Genomic DNA, 20,817 nt, shown 5'->3' on the forward strand with positions numbered 1-20,817 from the left:
ATGTAGTTTTACATACATACCACTGTGGAATTCTCAGGGATCGTGGCTTGATAAGGGGTGTTCTGAAATTTGGGGTTCATGTCAGGAACATCTTCAATATTAATAAATGCAAATGCAGAGGATTTGTGAGTAACATCTGTTCCATTATACTTTCCACCACTGTCCTGTAAAACACACAGGATATGTATTCAGAAGTCATAGCATTAGAATAATGAATACCTGGGTTCAATCAGAATAATTTTAAACTTACTGAAGCTTCGATCGTTAACTGATAGAACCTGCTTTTCTCAGTGTAACTCAGTGTACCGTTCAAAATAACACTTCCATTCTGCTGAATTTTAAAAAGATATGGGTCATCTGGCAGAACCTGTAACAGAACAAGAAACAGGAGTTATCCAACCATTTAGAGAACATCAGATGATCTTGACTCATTGGTACATGACTCATGAACCATTCGCATAACCCAAGAGCAGTTGTGAATGATCCATTTATGCAGGAGATTTGAGATGGGTGTTGAAAGTTGATAGAAAAACATATATACTTTTAATGTAAGAGAAACAAGCATCAGGCAGGATTTCATATGATAATTATCTAACAGAAAGTTTAGTAAAGATAGGCACAAAATGCTGGAGTATCTGCAGAGACGCTCACTATCCCGCTGAGTTACTTCAGCATTTTGTGTTTCACGTCTGTGGAAACCAACATCCGTAGTTCCTTCCTACACAGAAAGTTTAGTAATATCAGAATTAGGTGAAGTAAGTTCATTTCTGTTCATCGATGACTTCAAGATACAGGTTGGCATATAGCATTCATTTACGACCTTTTATTACAGATTAGATGTTTCTTGCAGTTTATTACTAACAGTCTTAATTTGGTCCAAAACATTTTGCTACATGCTGGTGGTTTATGCTCGTCTCCAAGTGAATGAAGTTTGTGCTGAACTATTTTTCCCCCAGTGGATCTTCAGAAGCAAGGGTTACCTGATAGGACACAGCCTAAAAATCAGTATAATGATTTCTTTGTTTGAATATTTCACTAATTCACAAAAGATAAATGATCAAGGCTATTGTATAGCCCTGGTTAACCTTTCAGCTGTTCCATCCTCCATTTCAAAACAAAAGTTAAACATTTATTTTGATTGCCAATGGTGTCATTGTTCTGAAAAATAACGTGGTATCAGGTCGAGCAACAATTCTATCAATGCCAACTACTGTTCAAAAGTATGTTGAACAGGAACTGTTATCACTCCACTTATGTAGCCAGAAGCAACAAATAAAGGAAATTAAATCAAATTAGTGTAATTTATTGGATTTCATTCAAAACGACTTACTTCCAGAATGTTATAATTTATTTCTCCAGCAGGCCCTTGATCAGAATCCACTGCAAAGGCATTAAATAATATTGTTCCTTCAGTTTCATTCTGTAAAAAAAACAAATCCATTAATGATTAATTCAAGTAACAATTAAGAGAAGTTAACAATATGTTAACTTAGCACATTAATCACGGATGTAATTGCTTTTTAATCTGACATAACGTTAAAAAAAAGATAATGTAAAATTAATGTTACTGAACAAGAAGTTCAAAGGCCTGCACTGGTAAGTTCAAGTGCATAAGAGATAGGAGCAGAATCTAGCCTTTCGGCCCATCAAGTTTACTCCACCATTCAATCATGGGTGATCTATCTTTCCCTCTCAGTCCCATTCTCCGGCCTTCTCCTCATAACCCCGAGATAAGTAGAGTTAAGAGTAGGAATTAACAGGTCTTTTTCAGAATGCAGGCAATGACTAGTGGGGTGCCGCAAGGCTTGGTGCTGGGACCCCAGTTATTTACAATATTAACGATTTAAATGAGGGAATTAAATGTGACATCTCCAAGTTTGCGGATGACACAAAGCTGGATGGCAGTGCGAGCTGTGATGAGGATGTTATAAGGCTGCAGGGTGATTTTGATAGGTTGGGTGAGTGGGGAAAATGCATGGCAGATGCAGAATAATGTGGATAAATGTGAGGTTATCCACTTTGGTGGCAAGAACAGGAAGGCGGATTATTATCTGAATGGTGTCAGATTAGGAAAAGGGGAGATGCAACGAGACATGGGTGTGACTGTACATCAGTCACTGAAAGTAAGCATGCAGGTACAGCAGGCAGTGAAGAAAGCTAATGGCATGTTGGCCTTCATTGCGAGAGAATTTAAGTTTAGGAGCAAGGAGGTCCTACTGCAGTTGTACAGGGCCCCGGTGAGCCGCACCTGGAGTATTGTGTGCAATTTTGGTCTCCTAATTTGAGGAAGGGCATTATTGCTATTGAGTGCAGCGTAGGTTCACCGGGTTAATTCCTGGGATGGCGAGACTGATATATGAAAGAATGGGTCGACTGGGCTTGTATTCACTGGAATTTAGGATCAGAGAGGATCTTACAGAAATATATAAAATTCTTAATGGATTGGACAGACTAGATGCAGAAAAAATGTTCCCGATGTTGGGGGAGTCCAGAATCATGGGTCACAGATTAAGAATAAGGGGTAGGCCATTTAGGACTGAGATGAGGAAAAACCTTTTCACCCAGAGAGTTGTGAATCTGTGGCATTCTCTGAAGGCAGTGGAGGTCTATTCACTGGATGTTTTCAAGAGAGAGTTAGATTTAGCTATAATGGCTAAAGGAATCAAGGGATATGGGGAAAAAGCAGGAACAGGGTACTGATTTTAGATGATCAGCCATGATCATATTGAATGGTGGTGCTGGCTTGAAGGGCCGAATGGCCTACTCCTGCACCTATTTATTCTATGTTTTCTATGATGGACTGGAGAAGTGGAGATTATCCTTCTTAGAGCAGAGAAAGATAACTGTAAATTATTTTAAATCACAAAGAATATAACTCTGCTTTCCAGTCAAAGGCAGTCCCTGTTGCAGTGCATATTCACTGATCCTTAAAAGGAGAAGAACAAGTCATAAGGTGGCAAATAAGCATGAGATACTTTATTTTATTAGCTGAGAAACAGAATATAAAAGCAGGGAAGTAATTCGGGAAGTGAATATAATACTGGTGAGATCACAGTTTGCGTAATGCTTGGAGTTCACATTACATGAAAGAGGGTGCACAGAAGATTTATAAGAATAATACCTGAACTGCAAGATTGTAGCTATGAGGAAAGTATGATCAAGCACTGATTGCTTCTTCCTAAGTTCATAAGTTCTAAGAGCAGAACATTTGGCCCATCAAATCTACTCCACCGTTCAATCATGCCTGATCTATCTTTCCCTCTCAACCCCATTCTCCTGCCTTCACTTAATAACTGCTGTCACCCTCACTAATCAAGAATTTATCCATCTCCATCTTAAAAATATCCATTGACTTTACCTTCACAGCCATCTGTGGCAATGAATTCCACAGACTCACCAACCTCTGACTAAAGAAATTCCTTCTGATCGCCTTTCTAAATGTGCATCCTTTTATTCTGAGGCTATTGCCTCTGGTCCTAGACTCTCCCACTAGTGGAAACATCCTCTCCACATCCACTATATCCAAGCATTTCACTGTTCAGTAAGTTTCTTTTGGAACAGAGGAAAATGAAGAGAAATTTAATTGAGGTGTATAGATGAGTGGGCCAAATGTTTAAAAATGCTGGATAAACTCAGCGGGAGAGGCAGCATCTATGGAGCAAAGGAATAGGTGGTGTTTTGGGTCGAGACCCTTCTTCAGACTGATGTGGAGGTGGGGGGGGGGGGTGCGGAAAGAAGAAAAGAAGAGGCGGAGACAGTGGGCTATGGGAGAGCTGGGAAGGGGAGGGGAAGGAGGGAGAATGCAAGGACTACCTGAAATTGGAGAAGTCAATGTTCATACCGCTGGAGTGTAAACTACCCAAGCGAAATATGCTGCTCTTCCAATTTGTGGCGGGACTCACTCTGGCCATGGAGGAGGCCCAGGACAGAAAGGTTGGATTTGGAATGGGAGGGGGAGGTGAAGTGCTGAGCCACCGGGAGATCAGGTTGGTTAATGCGAACTGTGCGGAGGTGTTGGGCGAAGCGATCGGCAAGCCTCCCCTTGGTGTCATTGATGTAGAGCAGTTGACACCTAGAGCAGTGGATGCAATAGATGAGGTTGGAGGAGGTGCAGGAGAACCTCTGCCTTACCTGGTAAGACTGCTTGAGTCCTTGGATGGAGTTGAAGGGGGAGGTAAAGCGACAAGTGTAGCATTTCATGCGGTTGCAAGGGAAAGTACCAGGAGAGGGGGTGGTTTGGGTGGGAAGGGACGAATTGACCAGGGAATTACGGAGGGAGTGGTCTCTGCGGAAAGCCAAAAGGGTAGGAGATCGGAAGATGTGGTCAGTGGAGGGATCCCGTTGGATGTGGCAAAAATGTCGGAGGAAAAAAATAAATTGGATAGGTATATGGACGGGAAAGGAATGGAGGGTTATGGTCTGAGTGCAGGTAGATGGGACTAGGGGAAAATAAGTGTTCGGCACGGACTTGAAGGGCCGAGATGGCCTGTTTTCCGTGCTGTAATTGTTATATGGTTATATGGTTATATGGTTATTAACTGTTGTATGTGACGGCTGGTAGGGTGGAAGGTGAGGACAGGGGGGATGGGGAGTGAGAGCGGAGCTACGGGATATAGAAGAGACCCTGGTGAGAGCTTCATCTAGATTCGGAGAGGGGAACCCCCGTTCCCTAAAGAAAGAGGACATCTCCGATGCCCTGGTTTGGAACACCTCATCCTGGGTGCAGATGCGACATAGACGGAGGAATTGGGAGTAGGGGATACAGTCCTTATGTTAATATTGGCCAAATTAGAGGTATTACAAAATGGAGGATCTTTGCATTTGCAGGCCCTGCTTGGCCTCGTTCTGTGAAAAGTTGTAATCTGTGAGCCGGTTCCAAAAGGTCTGGACCCTAGATTGATCTGCAGGACCAGGTGTCCTTTCCTTTGTTAAGATTCATGAGGACTTTGCAGAAGAGCTCAGAGGTATTGCAAATGCATGGTCAGGATTGGTCAGATAGGGGGGGTTGTAAATACTGTTAATAATGTTGCGGGGTGTTTGTACTGCTGTTTGATGATTGGCTGAAGTCTGAAGCCTTGTTTGAGTTGTTTATACAACCTGGGGAAATGTTGCACTACTGTGGTTAACTGACTTCTTTCCAGAGGTTTCTGTAGAAACATTGTAATGGGGTACTTTGTAATTGGGTTAGGGAACTGTCAATAACTGTATAATGTGATCGATATGTGTGATTGGTTTGTATGGGCTGCCACCCCCATCTAGTTTCACGCCACAGGGGTGACCTGTAAAAGAGTAGACCCCACGAGGATCGGAATCGATCTTCTGGAGGGGCACTTTGGACTGCGTGACCTTTTGGATGTGTCTGCTTGCACGAGGCTGAAGGGCTTGAACGAGCAGAAACAAGGATCCCAATGTTGGGCGAGTCCAGAACCAGGGGCCACAGTCTTAGATTAAAGGGGAGGCCATTTAAGACTGAGGTGAGAAAAAACTTTTTCACCCAGAGAGTTGTGAATTTGTGGAATTCCCTGCCACAGAGGGCAGTGGAGGCCAAATCACTGGATGGATTTAAGAGAGAGTTAGATAGAGCTCTAGGGGCTAGTGAAATCAAAGGATATGGGGAGAAGGCAGGCATGGGTTATTGATTGGGGACAATCAGCCATGATCACAATGAATGGCGGTGCTGGCTCGAAGGGCCGATTGGTCTCCTCCTGCACCTATTTTCTATGTTTCTATGTTTCTAAGGATAGAACCCGCAGTGGTTAGATATTGTATAGGGAGTTCGTTATTGTTGGGAAGAATAAAGAATACAGGGTAGTGACCCGGTGCTTGACTCAGTGTTTTACTGAACTAGACTAAGGGGGGTAAGCCTTAGGAGCATAATTACATTGGGGGCTCATCCGGGATCTCAACGGACACCAGACATAAGTTTGCGATCAGGGTGTTGAGCCATTCCAGATTGTGTTGGGGTTCCCAACGAGATCTGAGAACAGTAGTCTAGCAAGAACTGAGGGTCGAGGAAAGAGTGTCCTTGCCTTGGGGGTGAAAGACCCTTCTGAGTTAGTCAACAGCTGTTGCAGTCAGGTACCATTGAGTTGGCCAAAAGAGTAGCTGATGGGTTTGGGACCCTGCCCGGACTGGGATATCCGGTTGGCTGGGGTATCTGAATATTCAGGACTGGGTTAGGTTTCAGTACTCAGAGGTGAAGGACTGCGCCGTTGCTGAGGGTGCAAATTGGAAAGGCACTTTTAAGATAGGCATCGAATTCCAGCATGAAGCGGACACACGCTAATGCCCAGTACCAACCAGGTAGGAGGGAAGAAGCTATGGGGTGAGCCTATGGGGGTCTGAGTCCCCGCCTGTGTGAGTAGTAGGTAGAACTGAAAAGGGAGAGGTTCTGTAAAGGTACCAGGAACTCAGTGGTTAGAGTATAATTGGCAGAAAACACTTTTAACCAATCCTGAGAAGTTAATAATAATAAAGACGTCTGGATAAAAATTTGAATTTGAATTTGCGTACTAAAAGATGCTTGGATAAGAAGGTAACGAGCTAAAATTTGTCGATCCAAATTTACCAAATTCAGGACTTCATATTGAAGTGCTGGTTAGTTCCAATTCCAGGCTTCCATATTGGGAGCTGGATGTTGTAAAGTGTATATATTTTCTTCCAGGTTAATCTGTGTATAATAAATACTTTGCTGAAATTGTTAATAGTTATGATTTGTGAAGCTGCAGTTTAAAGTGTGTTTAAGATTTGCCAATTGTTTCATCGTATTTACTGTGTATTGCCTTTGATTTAAAGTTTTGAGTGTTAGATACACTGTTGTAATAGTGGTTTGAATTGACTGTATAAGAACATAGTTTGATTAAGACTGTTATTATAATTGGAGTTCTGACTCATGGCTGTTCAACCAGGGGTTCCGTTGGTTGTAAACAATACGACGAGGGATTAAAATATATTGTGATTTGTTTTTGGGACTGTACAGTTAACGAATGCTATATTAGACTTACAGGAAGCAGGGTGGGAAGAAGTGTAGTCCAGATAGCCATGGGAGACAGTGGGTTTGTAGTAAATGTCGGTCAGTAGTCTGTTACCTGCGATGGAGATAGTGAGGTCTTGAAACAGTAAGGTGATAGGTGAGATTCCAGGTGAATTTGAGTGCCAGATGGAAGTTAGTGGTGAAATGGATGAAGTCAGTGAGTTCTGCATGGGTGCAGGAGGTAGCGCCAATGCAGTCGTCAATGTAGCGGAGGTAGAGTTCGGGGATAGGGCCACGGTATGTCTCGAACAAGGATTGTTCGACGTACCCTACAAAGAGGCAGGCATAGCTGGGGCCCTTGTGCGTGCCCATAACTACAACTTGGATTTGGAGGTAATAGGAGGAGTCAAAGGAAAAGTGCTTCTAAAGGCTTTCCTGAGCTGAGTTGTTATAATTCAGGGGGCACTGGCACTGGAGAAGCAGGGAGGAAATAGGTATGACTTTTCTCATCAACTAGCGTAGTAAGGGACCAAGACTCACTGCCTGGAAGGATGGTAGATAGAGACATCACATTTTAAAAAGCCCATGGGTATGTACTTAAAATGCCATGACCTGCTGGACCTGAGCATGGAAGGTGGGATTAGAATATATTGGTCTATGTTAATTGATGCCTCCACCTGTGTTTGAAATCTTCTACGATTCTATAGCCAAGTTGCAGAGAACCAGAAATCTCATGAGGATAGATTTCTGAGGAAAACTTTGCTTAGTCTTTGGATGCATCACCAAGTTGATTGGTGGATACTCGTTCAATTGAATGATTGGTTGAAAGATACAGCATAGAAAGAGGCTCTTCGGCCCACTGAGTCCACGCCGACCATCGATCACCCATTCAGACTAGTTCTATGTTGTCCCACTTAGCATCCACTTGCATGCTCACTAGGGGCAATTTACAGAGGTCAATTAACCTACAAACCTGTACGTCATGGGAATATGGAAGAAAACCCACATGATCACAGGGAGAACGTGCAAAGTGCACACAAAGAGTACCCAAGGTCAGGATGTAATCCGGGTCTCTGGCTCTGTGAGACAGCAGTTCTATCAGCTGTGCAACTGTGCTGCAATCCAATGGTAATCTTCAGAATCGAAAGAAAGGAATATCAAAAGAAGAGAAAAAAATCATGGATATGAGGAAAATACAGATAATTTAGATGGCCAAAATTGCTCTTCAGTAATTTCCAACATAGATTCAAGGGTCAAGCTGCATCTTTTGTGCAGTCATTCTGCCACCCAAGGCTGATTCTGCAGGTCCTTCGATGGTCAGCCACCTTATAAACCATTGCATAGGAGCAGAATTAAAAAATAAATTGCTGATGGACCTCAGGGGGTCAGGCAGCATCCGTAGAGGGAAAGGAATGGTCGTTGTATTGGGTCGAGACCCTGCATCAGTTTATTTTTTGCTCCAGACTCCAGCATCTATAAGTCTCTTGCATCTGAAGTGAAGTAGAAGCTGGGCATCCTTAACCCTGATGGACTGCGTCTGGGGCCCGGGTCGGCACCACGGAGGCATGAAGTGGGGCATCAACGAAAAACACATCTCTATTTCGTTGCATCAATTTGGATTGGATTTGATGCCATGACCCAAGCTACTCATTACTGCTGCACGATGCCTCAAGCAATTCAGTGATAAAAACTGGAAATGACTCACCTCAAAAATAGTTATTGTGTATGGAGCGTTTGTAAAAATGGGTGCTACATCATTGGCATCCATAATAATGATAGTTTGTTTCTGAAGATGAAAACAGGAAAAGTTATTCTAATTACAAAATCACAAACTATTATATACTGTAGACAGCCATCAAAATTTCCCAGGTGGAATAAGGCTCTGGAGAGTAAAATTAGATATACAGTGACAGAGATGTCCATTTTTAACACACCTTCTTAAGTCCTGCATATTAGATAGAAATGACACTCATATTTTTAGTTTCCAATTAAAGGGGCTGTCCCACTTGGGCGACCTAATCTGCGAGTCCAGAAGAGTGCCTTCGACCTTCAAGCTCTCCTGGAAAGCCTCGATCTGGATTGACCAGCCACGTTGAAACCGCGAGCTGTATTGACCAAACCGCGAGCTGGATCGACCGACCGCACACACACACACAAACGCATCGCGAAGGCGGGGGGCCAGGGAAAGCGGAGGAGCACTATCTGTGCGAATGGCTGCCACAGTGTACAGTAAGTCCTTTAGAGAGCACGGAAGGTGGGGGGGGAGAGAGAGAAGGGGGAGAGAATGTGGGGGAGTAGGGGGGAGAAGGAGTGGAGACACTTTTAAGAAGTTTAATAAAGTTTAGCGGGCATTTTACCTACCGGTCAGTCGTCCTTGGTCCTGAAAACTCCAATGAGCCAATCAAAATGCCCGGTCAGCGAAGGAGATTGCCTACGGCTGCCCTCGACTACCTGTAAGACCCCACTCCACTGCACTACGAGCTAAAAAGACCCATGCCGACCAACATTTACTCGCGGAAAATCTTTCAATATCCTGAAATTTTTTCCGCGACCTAGCTGAGGCCGCAAGTAGGCGGGAACTTCCCTTGAGCATGCAGGAGAGTTCCAGCAACCTCACAGGACCTACAAGGACCTTATGACGTCCATGCTGAGAGTTTGAGTCCAGGGCAAACTCTTCCAAACTCGCAGATTAGGTCGCCCAAGTGGGATAAAAGTATATGCTGCAGGTATTATAAGAATACAAGAATACAATACAATAAATCAAGGCAACACAAAACATAACACTGTCTAAAATAGTTAATTCTGAGATATGTTTCACAATTTTAGTGAGATTTGATTCAGTTAACACCAGTCGTTTCTGCACAGTGTTTAAAAGTTTCAGGAGATCTGTAATCCTTGAATAACTTTCCATTGGCATCTGTGGTTCTCCAATAACTAGGAGTCTCTCTTGGAAACTATGTATTTCACAAACCTGCTCATATATAAACAGAAGAAAATAGACTCAGGAGTCCACACTTCAGCCCCTCAAGACCACACTGCAATTCCATTTCATGGCTCGTTTATTCTCAACCTCAACTCCTCTTCTGTGCCAGTTCCTCGTGGTCCTCATTTCCCTAATCTTTTAAAAATGAAATACGCCCTAGCTGCCACAACCTTCTATGATCCATAATTTCAGAGATGCACTGCCCTCTGCAAGGAGTGCCTGCACACCTAAGGTTTAAATTACCTCCTTCTTACCTTATATGATGCAGCGGCATGGTGGCACAGTGGTAGAGTGAGTAGCTGCCTTACAGCACCAGAGACCCGGGTTCGATCCTGACTACGGATGCTGTTTATACAGTGTTTGTATGTCCTTCCTGTGACCTGCGTAGGGTTTTCTCCAGGATCTCCAGTTTTCTCCCACACTCCAAAGACATGCAGGTTTGTAGGTTAATTGGCTTGATATAATGTAAATTGTTCCCAGTGTATGTAGGGTGGTGTAAGTGTGCAGGGAGCGTTGGTCGGCGCGGGCTCAGTGGTCCGAAGGGCATGTTTCCGTGCTGTATCTCTAAAACTAAAACTAAAAATTAAAACTATGACCCCCTGCTTTAAATTTCTCCCACCAGAGGAAGCATCTCCCTGTCACATCACCTTAGGATTTTATATAATTCAATAAGGTCACTCCTCATTCTCCCACATTTCACATTTCTCGAGTCAATTTAAGTTGCAACTTCTCTCATCCAGGGATTTAACCTAGTGAATGTATTTTGGACTAGCATATCCTTATAAAAAGGATCTAAACTGCACAATACTTCAGCCGTGGCTTCACCAATACCCTGTACAATTATAACAGCACTTTCCCTTTTTTTTACTCTTCAATTCTTTTGCAATAAAGACCAATATGTCATTTGCCTTCCTAACCATCTGTTGCATCTGTCTGTTACCTTTCAGCAATTTTTGAACAAGAACATCTTAATTCCTCTGCACTTTGCACAACTGCAATTTTATGCCATTTAGATAAAAGCCTGCTTTCTACATTTATCCACATTTTCTTATTATACAAAACCTTTTAAATTAACCAAGTTTGAGTATAATCAGTACAATCTGATCAAATTTATTCATCAACTCACTATCAAAAACATAATTAAATAATGTTAGTATAATTTTAGATTCATTGTAAATCTGGTATGATGAACCTCAAGTTTTAGAAGCAGAACATGACCAAATACACAAGGCTGGAGTTTGCAGATCAATAAGTTTAATTAATGCTAATCCAGTGAAATAAATTAAACAATGTAAAAGATTTTAAATCTAGAGGACTTCAAAGTTCAATCAAATACATAAGCTTTGAAACTGGTTTGAAAATCATTTCGCCCTTCAGCTTTCAGCTGTTACTGTATTTTCTCGATTTGTATATTTTGCAATGTGCTTATTTATGGCAATATCAATCTTTTACTCAAACAGTTTTACATTGTCTATTCAAGCTGGGGGGGTTTTTACTTTAAATAAAGTTAACAGAACTTACCTTAGTAACCTTACCATTTCCATCATTCACAGCAATATTAACATTCAAAATGTCATTGGCCTGGTATTAAAAACAAAAAAGGGGAATACATTAGCTGGAGCAAACATTAAAAGATTTAACTTCATTCACAAAATTAAAAATGGCAAACTGCCTCAAGGCTCCTTGGTGATAACATATGATTGAGCTCACAGCCACTTACAATCAGGTTGAAGCATTATTTGAAGCAGTTTGCAAGCAACATTAGTAGCATTTACTAGGTTGTCAAACTCCTTACAAATGAAAGAGAGCAAACACTTCACAGGTCGGGAAAGTAATCTCTGCCTTCATAACCTACCTCCGTTGATCTAGATGGTTGGAGGCTCAAATCCCTGCTTCAAAGTTAAATAAAAGATCAGAAGGCTCCACTGTATATGGGAAACACTTGTACCCAGTGAAAGCCAAATGTATAAGCCAGGTAGTTGAAAATGGACCTTCTCATGACGCCCCACTTGCTGAATATTTCCAGCATTTTCTGCATTTATAAGAAGGGTGGCACAGTGGCGTAAGGATGGCAGAGCGGCACAGCGGTAGAGTTTCTGCCTTATATCGCCCGAGATCCGGGTTCGATCCTGACTGTGAGTGTTGTCTGTACGCACTTTCTACATTCTCCTATGACCGTGTGGATTTTCTCCGGATGCTCTGGTTTCCTCCCACATTCTAAAGATGTACAGGGTTGTAGATTCATTGGCTTCTGTAAATTGCCCCTGCTTTGAGATTTGTAGAATATTGGTCACCAGTCTTATGGAATATGACAATTATTCCATCATTGATGGACCATGATCTCATTGAAGGGTGATCCAGCTCAGGGAGCCGAATTAGATAATCCTGTTCCTTTTGATGCTGCACTGGCAAAGTGATCCAGAGTAGTCTCTGCTTTTATAAATGTGGCTGGATCATGTGGCATATGTTGCTGAGGACCTCATTAATGAATCACAGGTCCCTCAGACATTGTTCTGCATTGAAGCATGCATTTCTATGAGAAGATATCTGATGGACGTGCCTTCCTACAGTTGGCCCTTCTCCCTCTTCCTCCTCCCCCTCCACCAATTCATCTCATTCTGGGAACCCACTGATCAATCTCATTGCCATGTCACACTACAAACAAGGATGCCTTGAAGTCAACAGAAATATTTGATCAGTTAGAAACATAGAAACATAAAAAATAGTTGCAGGAGTAGGCCATTCGGCCCTTCGAGCCTGCACCGCCATTCAATATGATCATGGCTGATCATCCAACTCAGTATCCTGTACCTGCCTTCTCTCCATACCCCCTGATCCCTTTAGCCACAAGGGCCACATCTAACTTAAATATAGCCAATGAACTGGCCTCAACTACCTTCTGCGGCAGAGAATTCCAGAGATTCACCACTCTCTGTGTGAAAAAAGCTTTCCTCATCTCGGTCCTAAAAGATGTCCCCCTTATCCTTAAACTGTGACCCCTTGTTCTGGACTTCCCCAACATCGGGAACAATCTTCCTGCATCTAGCCTGTCCAACCCCTTAAAAATTTTGTAAGTTTCTATAAGATCCCCCCTCAATCTTCTAAATTCTAGCTCTTGGCATGGCACTCTTGGGAATATAGGCGTACCAAATGCTCTTTGAACCAACACTATTTTTCATGCAATTAGAAATAGTGTAGAAAGGAACTGCAGATGCTGGTTTACACCGAATATAGACACAAAATGCTGGAGCAGGAGCAGTGGGACATCATCTCTGGAGAAAAGGAATGGGTGATGTTTCGGGTCGAGACCTTTTTTCCGACTGAGAGTCACGGGAGAGGGATATGGAAGGGTAGGGTGTGAAAATGACTCATCAAAGCAGTTGATGATCCCTTTCAAAAACATTCTCAGGGAACTTGAAGACAGTGGGTGCTGCTGCTCCAAGCTTCATCCTTCACACACGTTGAGCACGTGGCATTGGCATTAGAAGTTTGCAAACTCTGCATGTATATTGATTTGCTGCTATAGGTGCAAATATGGACTTTAGCAGTGATTCCAAGTCACACACATGCTTAGTCTGCATGCTTCCAATGTGTTAAAATGCTGCAACCCTCAACAATGGTGATTTATCCAAATACATCCAAATGTACACATGTATGTGGACACATGGTTACAAAACAGCACTCAAATAATGGATGTATTTGGCAGCTGCTGTATTTTACTTTGGAAATGGATGATTCCTGTGAAAATTCTCCCTGTGATTTCTTTATAATCTTTCATTCAATTATGCTTCGAGGTCTCTCTTCAATTTTATATAATATCCTTCACAATAGTTATGTATCTTTGCATGAGGCGTATTTTTTGAGGAATAAGCAGTAATCTTTGAATGAAATAAAATCTTCTGTTAAAGTTAGTTTTTAATGCTAACCCATAATTCTGAATTTCAGACTTGAACTTAAACCTTTTACAATTACAGTCCAATCTTATTTCTAGGTTACCTCGCGATCCAAATTGACTTTTACTGTGACAATGCCAGTGTTTATATCTACATTGAAATATCCTGCATCTGCTCCGGAAATATAATAGGTCAGTGTGTCGTTATCTGCATCAGTTGCATATATTTTATACGCTTCTTCACCTGGAAAAATTAAATAAAATTACAGTAACCATTAATTGTTATTATATTAAAACAGTGGGTTTTTTTTTACATTGATCCAAATATTGTATTTATTTTTGAGGTTTCAGCACAGAAAATGACCATGACACAGTAGCATAGGCGTTTCCCAAACACCATCACAGAGCAGTAGGAAGGGACAGCAGACACTGGTTTCCACCGAAGACAGACACAAAATGCTGGAGTAACACAGCGGGACAGGCAGCATCTCCGGAGAGAAGGACAAAACATTTAGTTTGTGTCTATGTGGTCTCAAATACCAGAAACAGATATCACCTCTCTATCTTTACTTGGCAAGCAATGTGAACTGGTTACATTGCCTGTTTTGGGGGTGAACACTAAGGCTGTTGCTATAGGAACCCTTCAATGCATCCACTTAAAAAAGTCTCAAGATTCAAGATTCAAGAGATTCAAGAGAGTTTATTGTCATGTGTCCCAGATAGGACAATGAAATTCTTGCTTTGCTTCAGTACAACAGAATATAGTAGAAATAAATGAATACAGAACAGAACTTCACAGCTTAAACAGAAGTTTCACAACTTAATCCGCCTTTGCTGGGAAATGTTTATTGCAAACCTTCCAATATCTAGCTCACATTTGTTCAATACAACAGAATTTTTTTTTTTTTGTAGCTTCATCACACAATGTATGCACTATATCTACACAACACACCAAAATAAACATCACTGGTAAGGCAATTAGGTCCCTCATGACCACGATATGTAAAAACCTAAATTCTGTTTTTAGCACGTTTGAAAATGTATCTGAATTCATGAAGAATTTTTTTTCCCTAAACATTAATAGTAAACCAACCTATAAATGTGTCTTCTGGAACAAATACGACAGACATATTCATGCCAATGTCTGGTGGTACTGCGGCGGAAGCTGGAATTAAAAATAAAATTGTTATATTCAAGTGTTGTCAATTCTAGGTAAGTGAGACGTTTAGCAGCATTACAACAGAAAAAAAGGAAAAACTATATTTATTACTGCAGTGGTCAGTATTGATCATACGCAGGTGAAATTATTCAGAGATTTACATCATGCTGTTTCAACGTAGCACATTGGCCTGAACTTTGTCTGCAGACATTTTCAGGTGCAAATCAATCTCTGCATGCTAGAAACATTAGGTGAGAGGAGGATGTAATGTTCATTCCCTGCATCATAAAGGATAGAATCGTATTCTACCAACACTAATCACACCCAAAATAGCAATATGTTTGAGAAACTCACTAAGTACATTGACACACTGACCAAAAGTATGCAAAACCAGGAGAATGTATGTGGAGGGGGCAAGACCTGATGTGAGCCAACAGTACCCGGTGTAGGAAGAAACTGCAGATGCTGTTTTATACTGAAGATAGACCTAATGCTGGATTAATTCAGCAGGACAGGCAACATCTCTGAAGAAATGGAATAGATGACGTTTTGGGTCAGAACCCTTCTTCAGACTCAACAATAGCTTGGATGTGTACGTGAAACCAAGAAGAACCCTTTTGATCCTCCTGACTCTTTGTTAGGTAGATTTTACAATCTTTTAATTTAGTTTAGTTTTAGTTTAGACATACAGCCTGGAAACAGACCCTTCGGCCCAATAAGTCCGCTCTGACTAGTGATCGACGCACACTAACACTATACTACACACACCAGCGACAATTTATATTTATACCAAGCTAATTAACCTACAAACCCGTACGTCTTTGAAGTGTGGGAGGAAACCAAAGATCTCGGAGAAAATCCATGCAGGTCATTGGGAGAACGTACAAACTCTGTACGGACAAGCACCCATAGTCAGGAGCAAACCTTTGGTCTCTGGCGCTGTAAGGCAGTAGCTCTACCGTTATGCCACCGTGCTGTGCAAGTCTTATAATATCAGCAAGGAGAATTGGTTACGTTTCTGCACAGTGACATCACAACAGGCTCGGTTTAAAATGCACCAGCATTGCTTTCAAGTGGCTTCCTGGTAAACGCAGAAGCAGCATGATATAATGTGATGGTGACCATGTACAATTTTCAATGTGATAAGACCTGAGGATCTCTATAAGACAATAAGACATAGTAGCAGAAATAGGCCATTCGGCCCATTGGGTCTGCTCCGCCATTCAATCCTGGCTGATCTATTTTTCCCTCTCAAGCTCTTTCTCCCGCCCTCTCCCTATGCAACTTCTCTATGTGTTCTAAAGTTTCTTGTGTTTAAAGTAGCAACATAACTCGCAAAGTTCCCATCTTAAACTTAACATTGTACCTTTTACATGTAGAAGAACAAAAAAGAGAGTCCATGTTACTTTGTCTGATCTCACCATCTACAAAAAAAAATGTTTATGGTTAATAACTTTCCAATAAAACCAATTATTTTAAATACACTTTACAGAAAAATTACAGGTTAGTGTTTTACATTAATACTTATTGATCAAGCTACTTACTTGTTTTGCCTTTAATTAGCAAGTAATCCCCTTTAGACAATGGGAAATAATTTGAAAGACATAATCTTGTAGGATATTTGTGCCTTTTACCAATTCAAATATCCATTAAATACATTATTTTTTGTTATCATTTCATCATAAACAACACTGGTATATAAGTTCATAAGTTATAAGCGCAGAATTAGACCATTCAGCCCATCAAGTCTAACCTGCCATTTAATCATGGCTGATCTATCTTTCCCTCTCAACCCCATTCTCCTGCCTTCTCCTCATAACCCCTGACACCTTGAATATATATTTTCTGGCCACCTGCATTTGGCCCATATCCTTCTTAAATGTATTAAAATACATTTGGAGAGGTACATGGATAAGAATGTTTAAAAAGGATATGGGCCAAATGCAGGTGGCTGGTACTAGTGAAGACGGGGCATCTTGGTCAGCATGGGCAAGTTGGGCCGAAGGACCTGTTTCCATTCTGTATGAATCTATGACTCTCTGTACAATTTCCCTATCAAAAAGAATGATTCAAAATAACTTCTGGCCACAACAATTCATTCCCGGTGCAGACCTGAACATTTTATTTTGATGGGAGCGTACCTGGATGCCCCTTTGCACACTCATATTATAGCTAACCTTAGAGGTGTAATAGTAACAATCCCTTTAGATCTACTCTGGATTATTTATGAATCTCATGTCGGCAATTTTCCAATCTCGTCCATTGCAGATCACATGAAATTTAGGGGACAGGAGGTCAGATGTAAACTGTAAAGCTGCTTTATTTTTACAGCAGCTGAATGTGCTCAAATCCAGTTAATTCAGTCATTACAACAATTGTTGGCATAATGAATCAAAATAATAATCTTGCCAAACACTTCCCAAAATTTGCAGTTCAGTTGGCTCCACTGCAACTTTAAAGAAGGTATCTGTTCCTCTCCCATCTGCTGAACAAGGTGCTCTTGCAATTTCCTTAACATCTATATATAATTAAAAGTCTCATCTTGACCACTTCCTGCCTGCGCTGTATATTGATTTTAGAAAAAACGCTACCATATATTGCTATGATTTTTGGCCATCTTACTCAGTCCTCCTCCGCTGCGCAGGCCCTGAGGATTTTTTCCATCGATGAAAAATAAAAAAGGTTTGAGTGTTTAAAAAACCTTGAGATCCTCTCGCCTGTTAATCACTGCGATGAAGGTAACGCCCCTTCCGGGGGGGGAGGGGGGCAGGACTATAAAATCCCGGATGCCTGGACGTGACTCAGTCACTGGAGATCGCGAGGTAGAGGCCACGACTGTCATTCTAAGCTGTGAATCAACTGAACTATGAGTCTGTAATGTACTTGCAATAAATGATTTGTTAGCCTTTACTGACAATGCCATGAGTTGTTTGGCTTGCTGCCCTGCCTGTGCTTGAATCTGCAATGCTTTATTTGGTCTGACTATGTTTGGAAGGAATAAATGCTTTATTAGGTCCGACTATGTTTGGTTCAAAAGTCCCACTCATTTCGTGACTTCCGCTTAGTGGACAGGTCGCGCTGATTGCGTAATTTCCGGTGAGTGTAGAGGTCACGCTGATTGTGGCCCCACTGGCCAGCAATATTGGAATTGGTGGAGAGTTGGAATATTGCGTTGAGGGACCAGCCCTCCCATGTGCAGCTGGGACCCAACGGGTCCCACTAAGTCTAGTATATATTGAATTAATTTGCTTACTTTTTCCTGTCTCGTTTAAAAAACAATTGAAGCCAAATTAAAAAACATTTGGGCAGGTACATGGATAGGAACTTTTGACAAGGATATGGGCCAAATGCAGGTGGCTGGTACTAGTGAAGATGGGGCATCTTGGTCAGCATAGGCAAGTTGGGCTGAAGGGCCTGTTTCCATGCTGTATGACTATGACTCTCTGTACAATTTCCCTATAAGAAAGAATGATTCAAAATAGCTTTGACATTTTAGATGGAATTAAGGGAAATACTGCAGATGCTGGAAATCTAAATTAAGAACAGATATTGTTGGAAATATTAAAGAGATTAGCCAACTCACGTGAAACAAGAAACAACACTCCAAGTCCTTGGCCTTTCATTTGATGGAAGAATGCCAGCCTGAGATGTTAACACTCCTAGTCCTTACACTGGTGATGCTTGATTGCTGAGTATGCCCAGCATGTTATAACAAAGATTACAGTCAAGTTATTTTTTCACTCAGCTACTTCCTCATGAGCTTTACTATGCACATATCTTGTGATATTATCACATATGACACAAGTGTTAGTGGGCGACATTTTTATGACAATGTTACAGAAAACTTCAAAACAAACAAAAATTCATGACCATCTGCCAGGGGTTTGCCAGGAGCTAATGGCTTGCGTACCCAATTTGTAATGGTATGTATTATTATAACTCACAAATTGTACTGGGAGTTCTGTTGATCTATTTATCCCCATTTTTGTTAAAGGTTACATGGAAGCTACATTTGTTTAGATACATTTTATTAAATTAATCAACCATTCAAACATGTTGATGTAGGAAATCCAAATTTGATTTCTACCAGCAACAAACATTGACATCATGCACTTAGAAATGAAACTTAGAAATGAAACATACTCCGTGACTGTATGAGTTTCCTCCGGTTTCCCCCTACATCCCAAAGATGTGTGGGTTTGTAGGTTAATTGGCCTCTGTATATTGTTCTAAGTAGATCGAGAATGGATGAGAAAATGGGATAACATAGAACTAGTGTAAATGTGTCATCGGTGGTCAATATGGACTCGTTGGGCCAAATGTCTGTTCCCCTGCTGTACCCCTAAACCAAACTAAAATTAGAGGAAGTCATGACAATTCCATAGGACTTTGGTTAGGCCACATTTGGAGTATTATGTGCAATTCTGGTCTCGTCATTAAAGCTTTGGAAAGGGTGCATAAGAGGTTTACCAGAATGATCTGGATCAGGGGGTATTAAATACAAGGAGAGGTTGGGCAGACTTGTATTAATTTCTCTGGAACACTGGAGGTTGAAGGGAGACCTGGCAGAAGTATATATAATTATGAGAGGCATAGATAGGGAAGAATACCAGAACCTTTTTTCCTAGAATGGAAAAATCGAATACCAAATGGCACAGCTTTAAGGAGAGAGGGGCAAGTTTAAAGGAAATGTGTGGGTCAGGATTTTACACAGAGGGTGGTGAGTCTCTGGGACGCTCTGCGAGTGGTAGTGGTGGAGGTAGATACAAAAGTGGCATTTAAAAGATTTTTGGATAGGCATATGGATATGCAAGGAGAGGAGGGATATGGATTATGTGCAAGCAGATAAGAGTTGGTCTTGACATCATGTTCAGCATAGACATTGTGGGCTGAAGGGCCTGTTCCTGTACTATGCTCTATGTTCTACATACTACCAAGCCAAAAATAAGAAAGACATAGTTGAGACATAGTTACATTAAAAATTGGTTGCATGGACACAATGGATAAATTGGCTGAACTTAAATTAGATAAGTCACCAGGACTAAATGTGATACATCCGAGAATTCTGATTAAAAAATGTAGGAGGAAATCACATGAGCATTGACATAATCTTCCATCCTACCACACAATGGATACCAGGAGTTGTATTTGACAATTTATTCACATTTTTTGTTAAAGGCTACATATAAGTTATGCCTGCTTAGATACATTTTATTAAACAAATCGACAATTCAAACAATTTGATGAAGGATACCCTAATGTAATTTCCACTAACATCACAGTATTTTTAGCAAGTGACAACCGCAGTGTAACTCACTGCAGCAAGACTTAAGGCTTTTATTTCTTCCCCCTTTGACTACTTGAATATTAGTGGGAAAAGTAGCGAGCAATGAACTGAAATAAGATAGCTAATGTCACTACTATAAAAAGCAGCAAGACCGATAAAATAAACACTTACACACATCTACTGACAGCATTGACCCATCAGGAGTGCTAATTTATATTGTTAGAAATCACTTCAAATGGATTCAGTGCTTCCCATACTGCATCATCTCAAACAAAGGACAACAAATTTCCATGGCAACTACCAGACCTAAATACTCTGCTTGGATTTGTCAAGCACTTCAACAGACCAGAGGATTTGAAGTAATTGCTACAAATTATGACTGCACATTTAATACATTTTTAGGAGACTTTTTCCTGTAAAAAAAAAATCATATACTTAATGATAGAAGGTTTCAAGTGTCAGAATATGTCACACTAACGGTTGAAAATTGGAACCCATCCATTTTAAAGGAAAAGAAATTCAA

General features: G+C 41.2%; 1 protein-coding gene across 1 annotated transcript in view; it reads right to left on the reverse strand.

Annotated features, from left to right (window-relative positions):
* LOC116978793 (cadherin-related family member 2-like) overlaps nucleotides 1-813 on the reverse strand; it is a 28,967-nt gene extending 28,154 nt beyond the window's left edge. The window contains exons 1-3 of the mRNA XM_033030084.1: nucleotides 793-813; nucleotides 251-367; nucleotides 21-164 (exon numbers count right to left, since the gene is read on the reverse strand). Of these exons, the coding sequence (XP_032885975.1) occupies nucleotides 21-164; nucleotides 251-367; nucleotides 793-813 (282 nt within the window). The remainder of the gene's footprint in view (nucleotides 1-20; nucleotides 165-250; nucleotides 368-792) is intronic.
* Between the last annotated feature and the right edge of the window lie 20,004 nt (nucleotides 814-20,817).

Source organism: Amblyraja radiata, chromosome 11 (genome assembly GCF_010909765.2).
Source record: "Amblyraja radiata isolate CabotCenter1 chromosome 11, sAmbRad1.1.pri, whole genome shotgun sequence".
NCBI classification, from domain to species: domain Eukaryota; kingdom Metazoa; phylum Chordata; class Chondrichthyes; order Rajiformes; family Rajidae; genus Amblyraja; species Amblyraja radiata.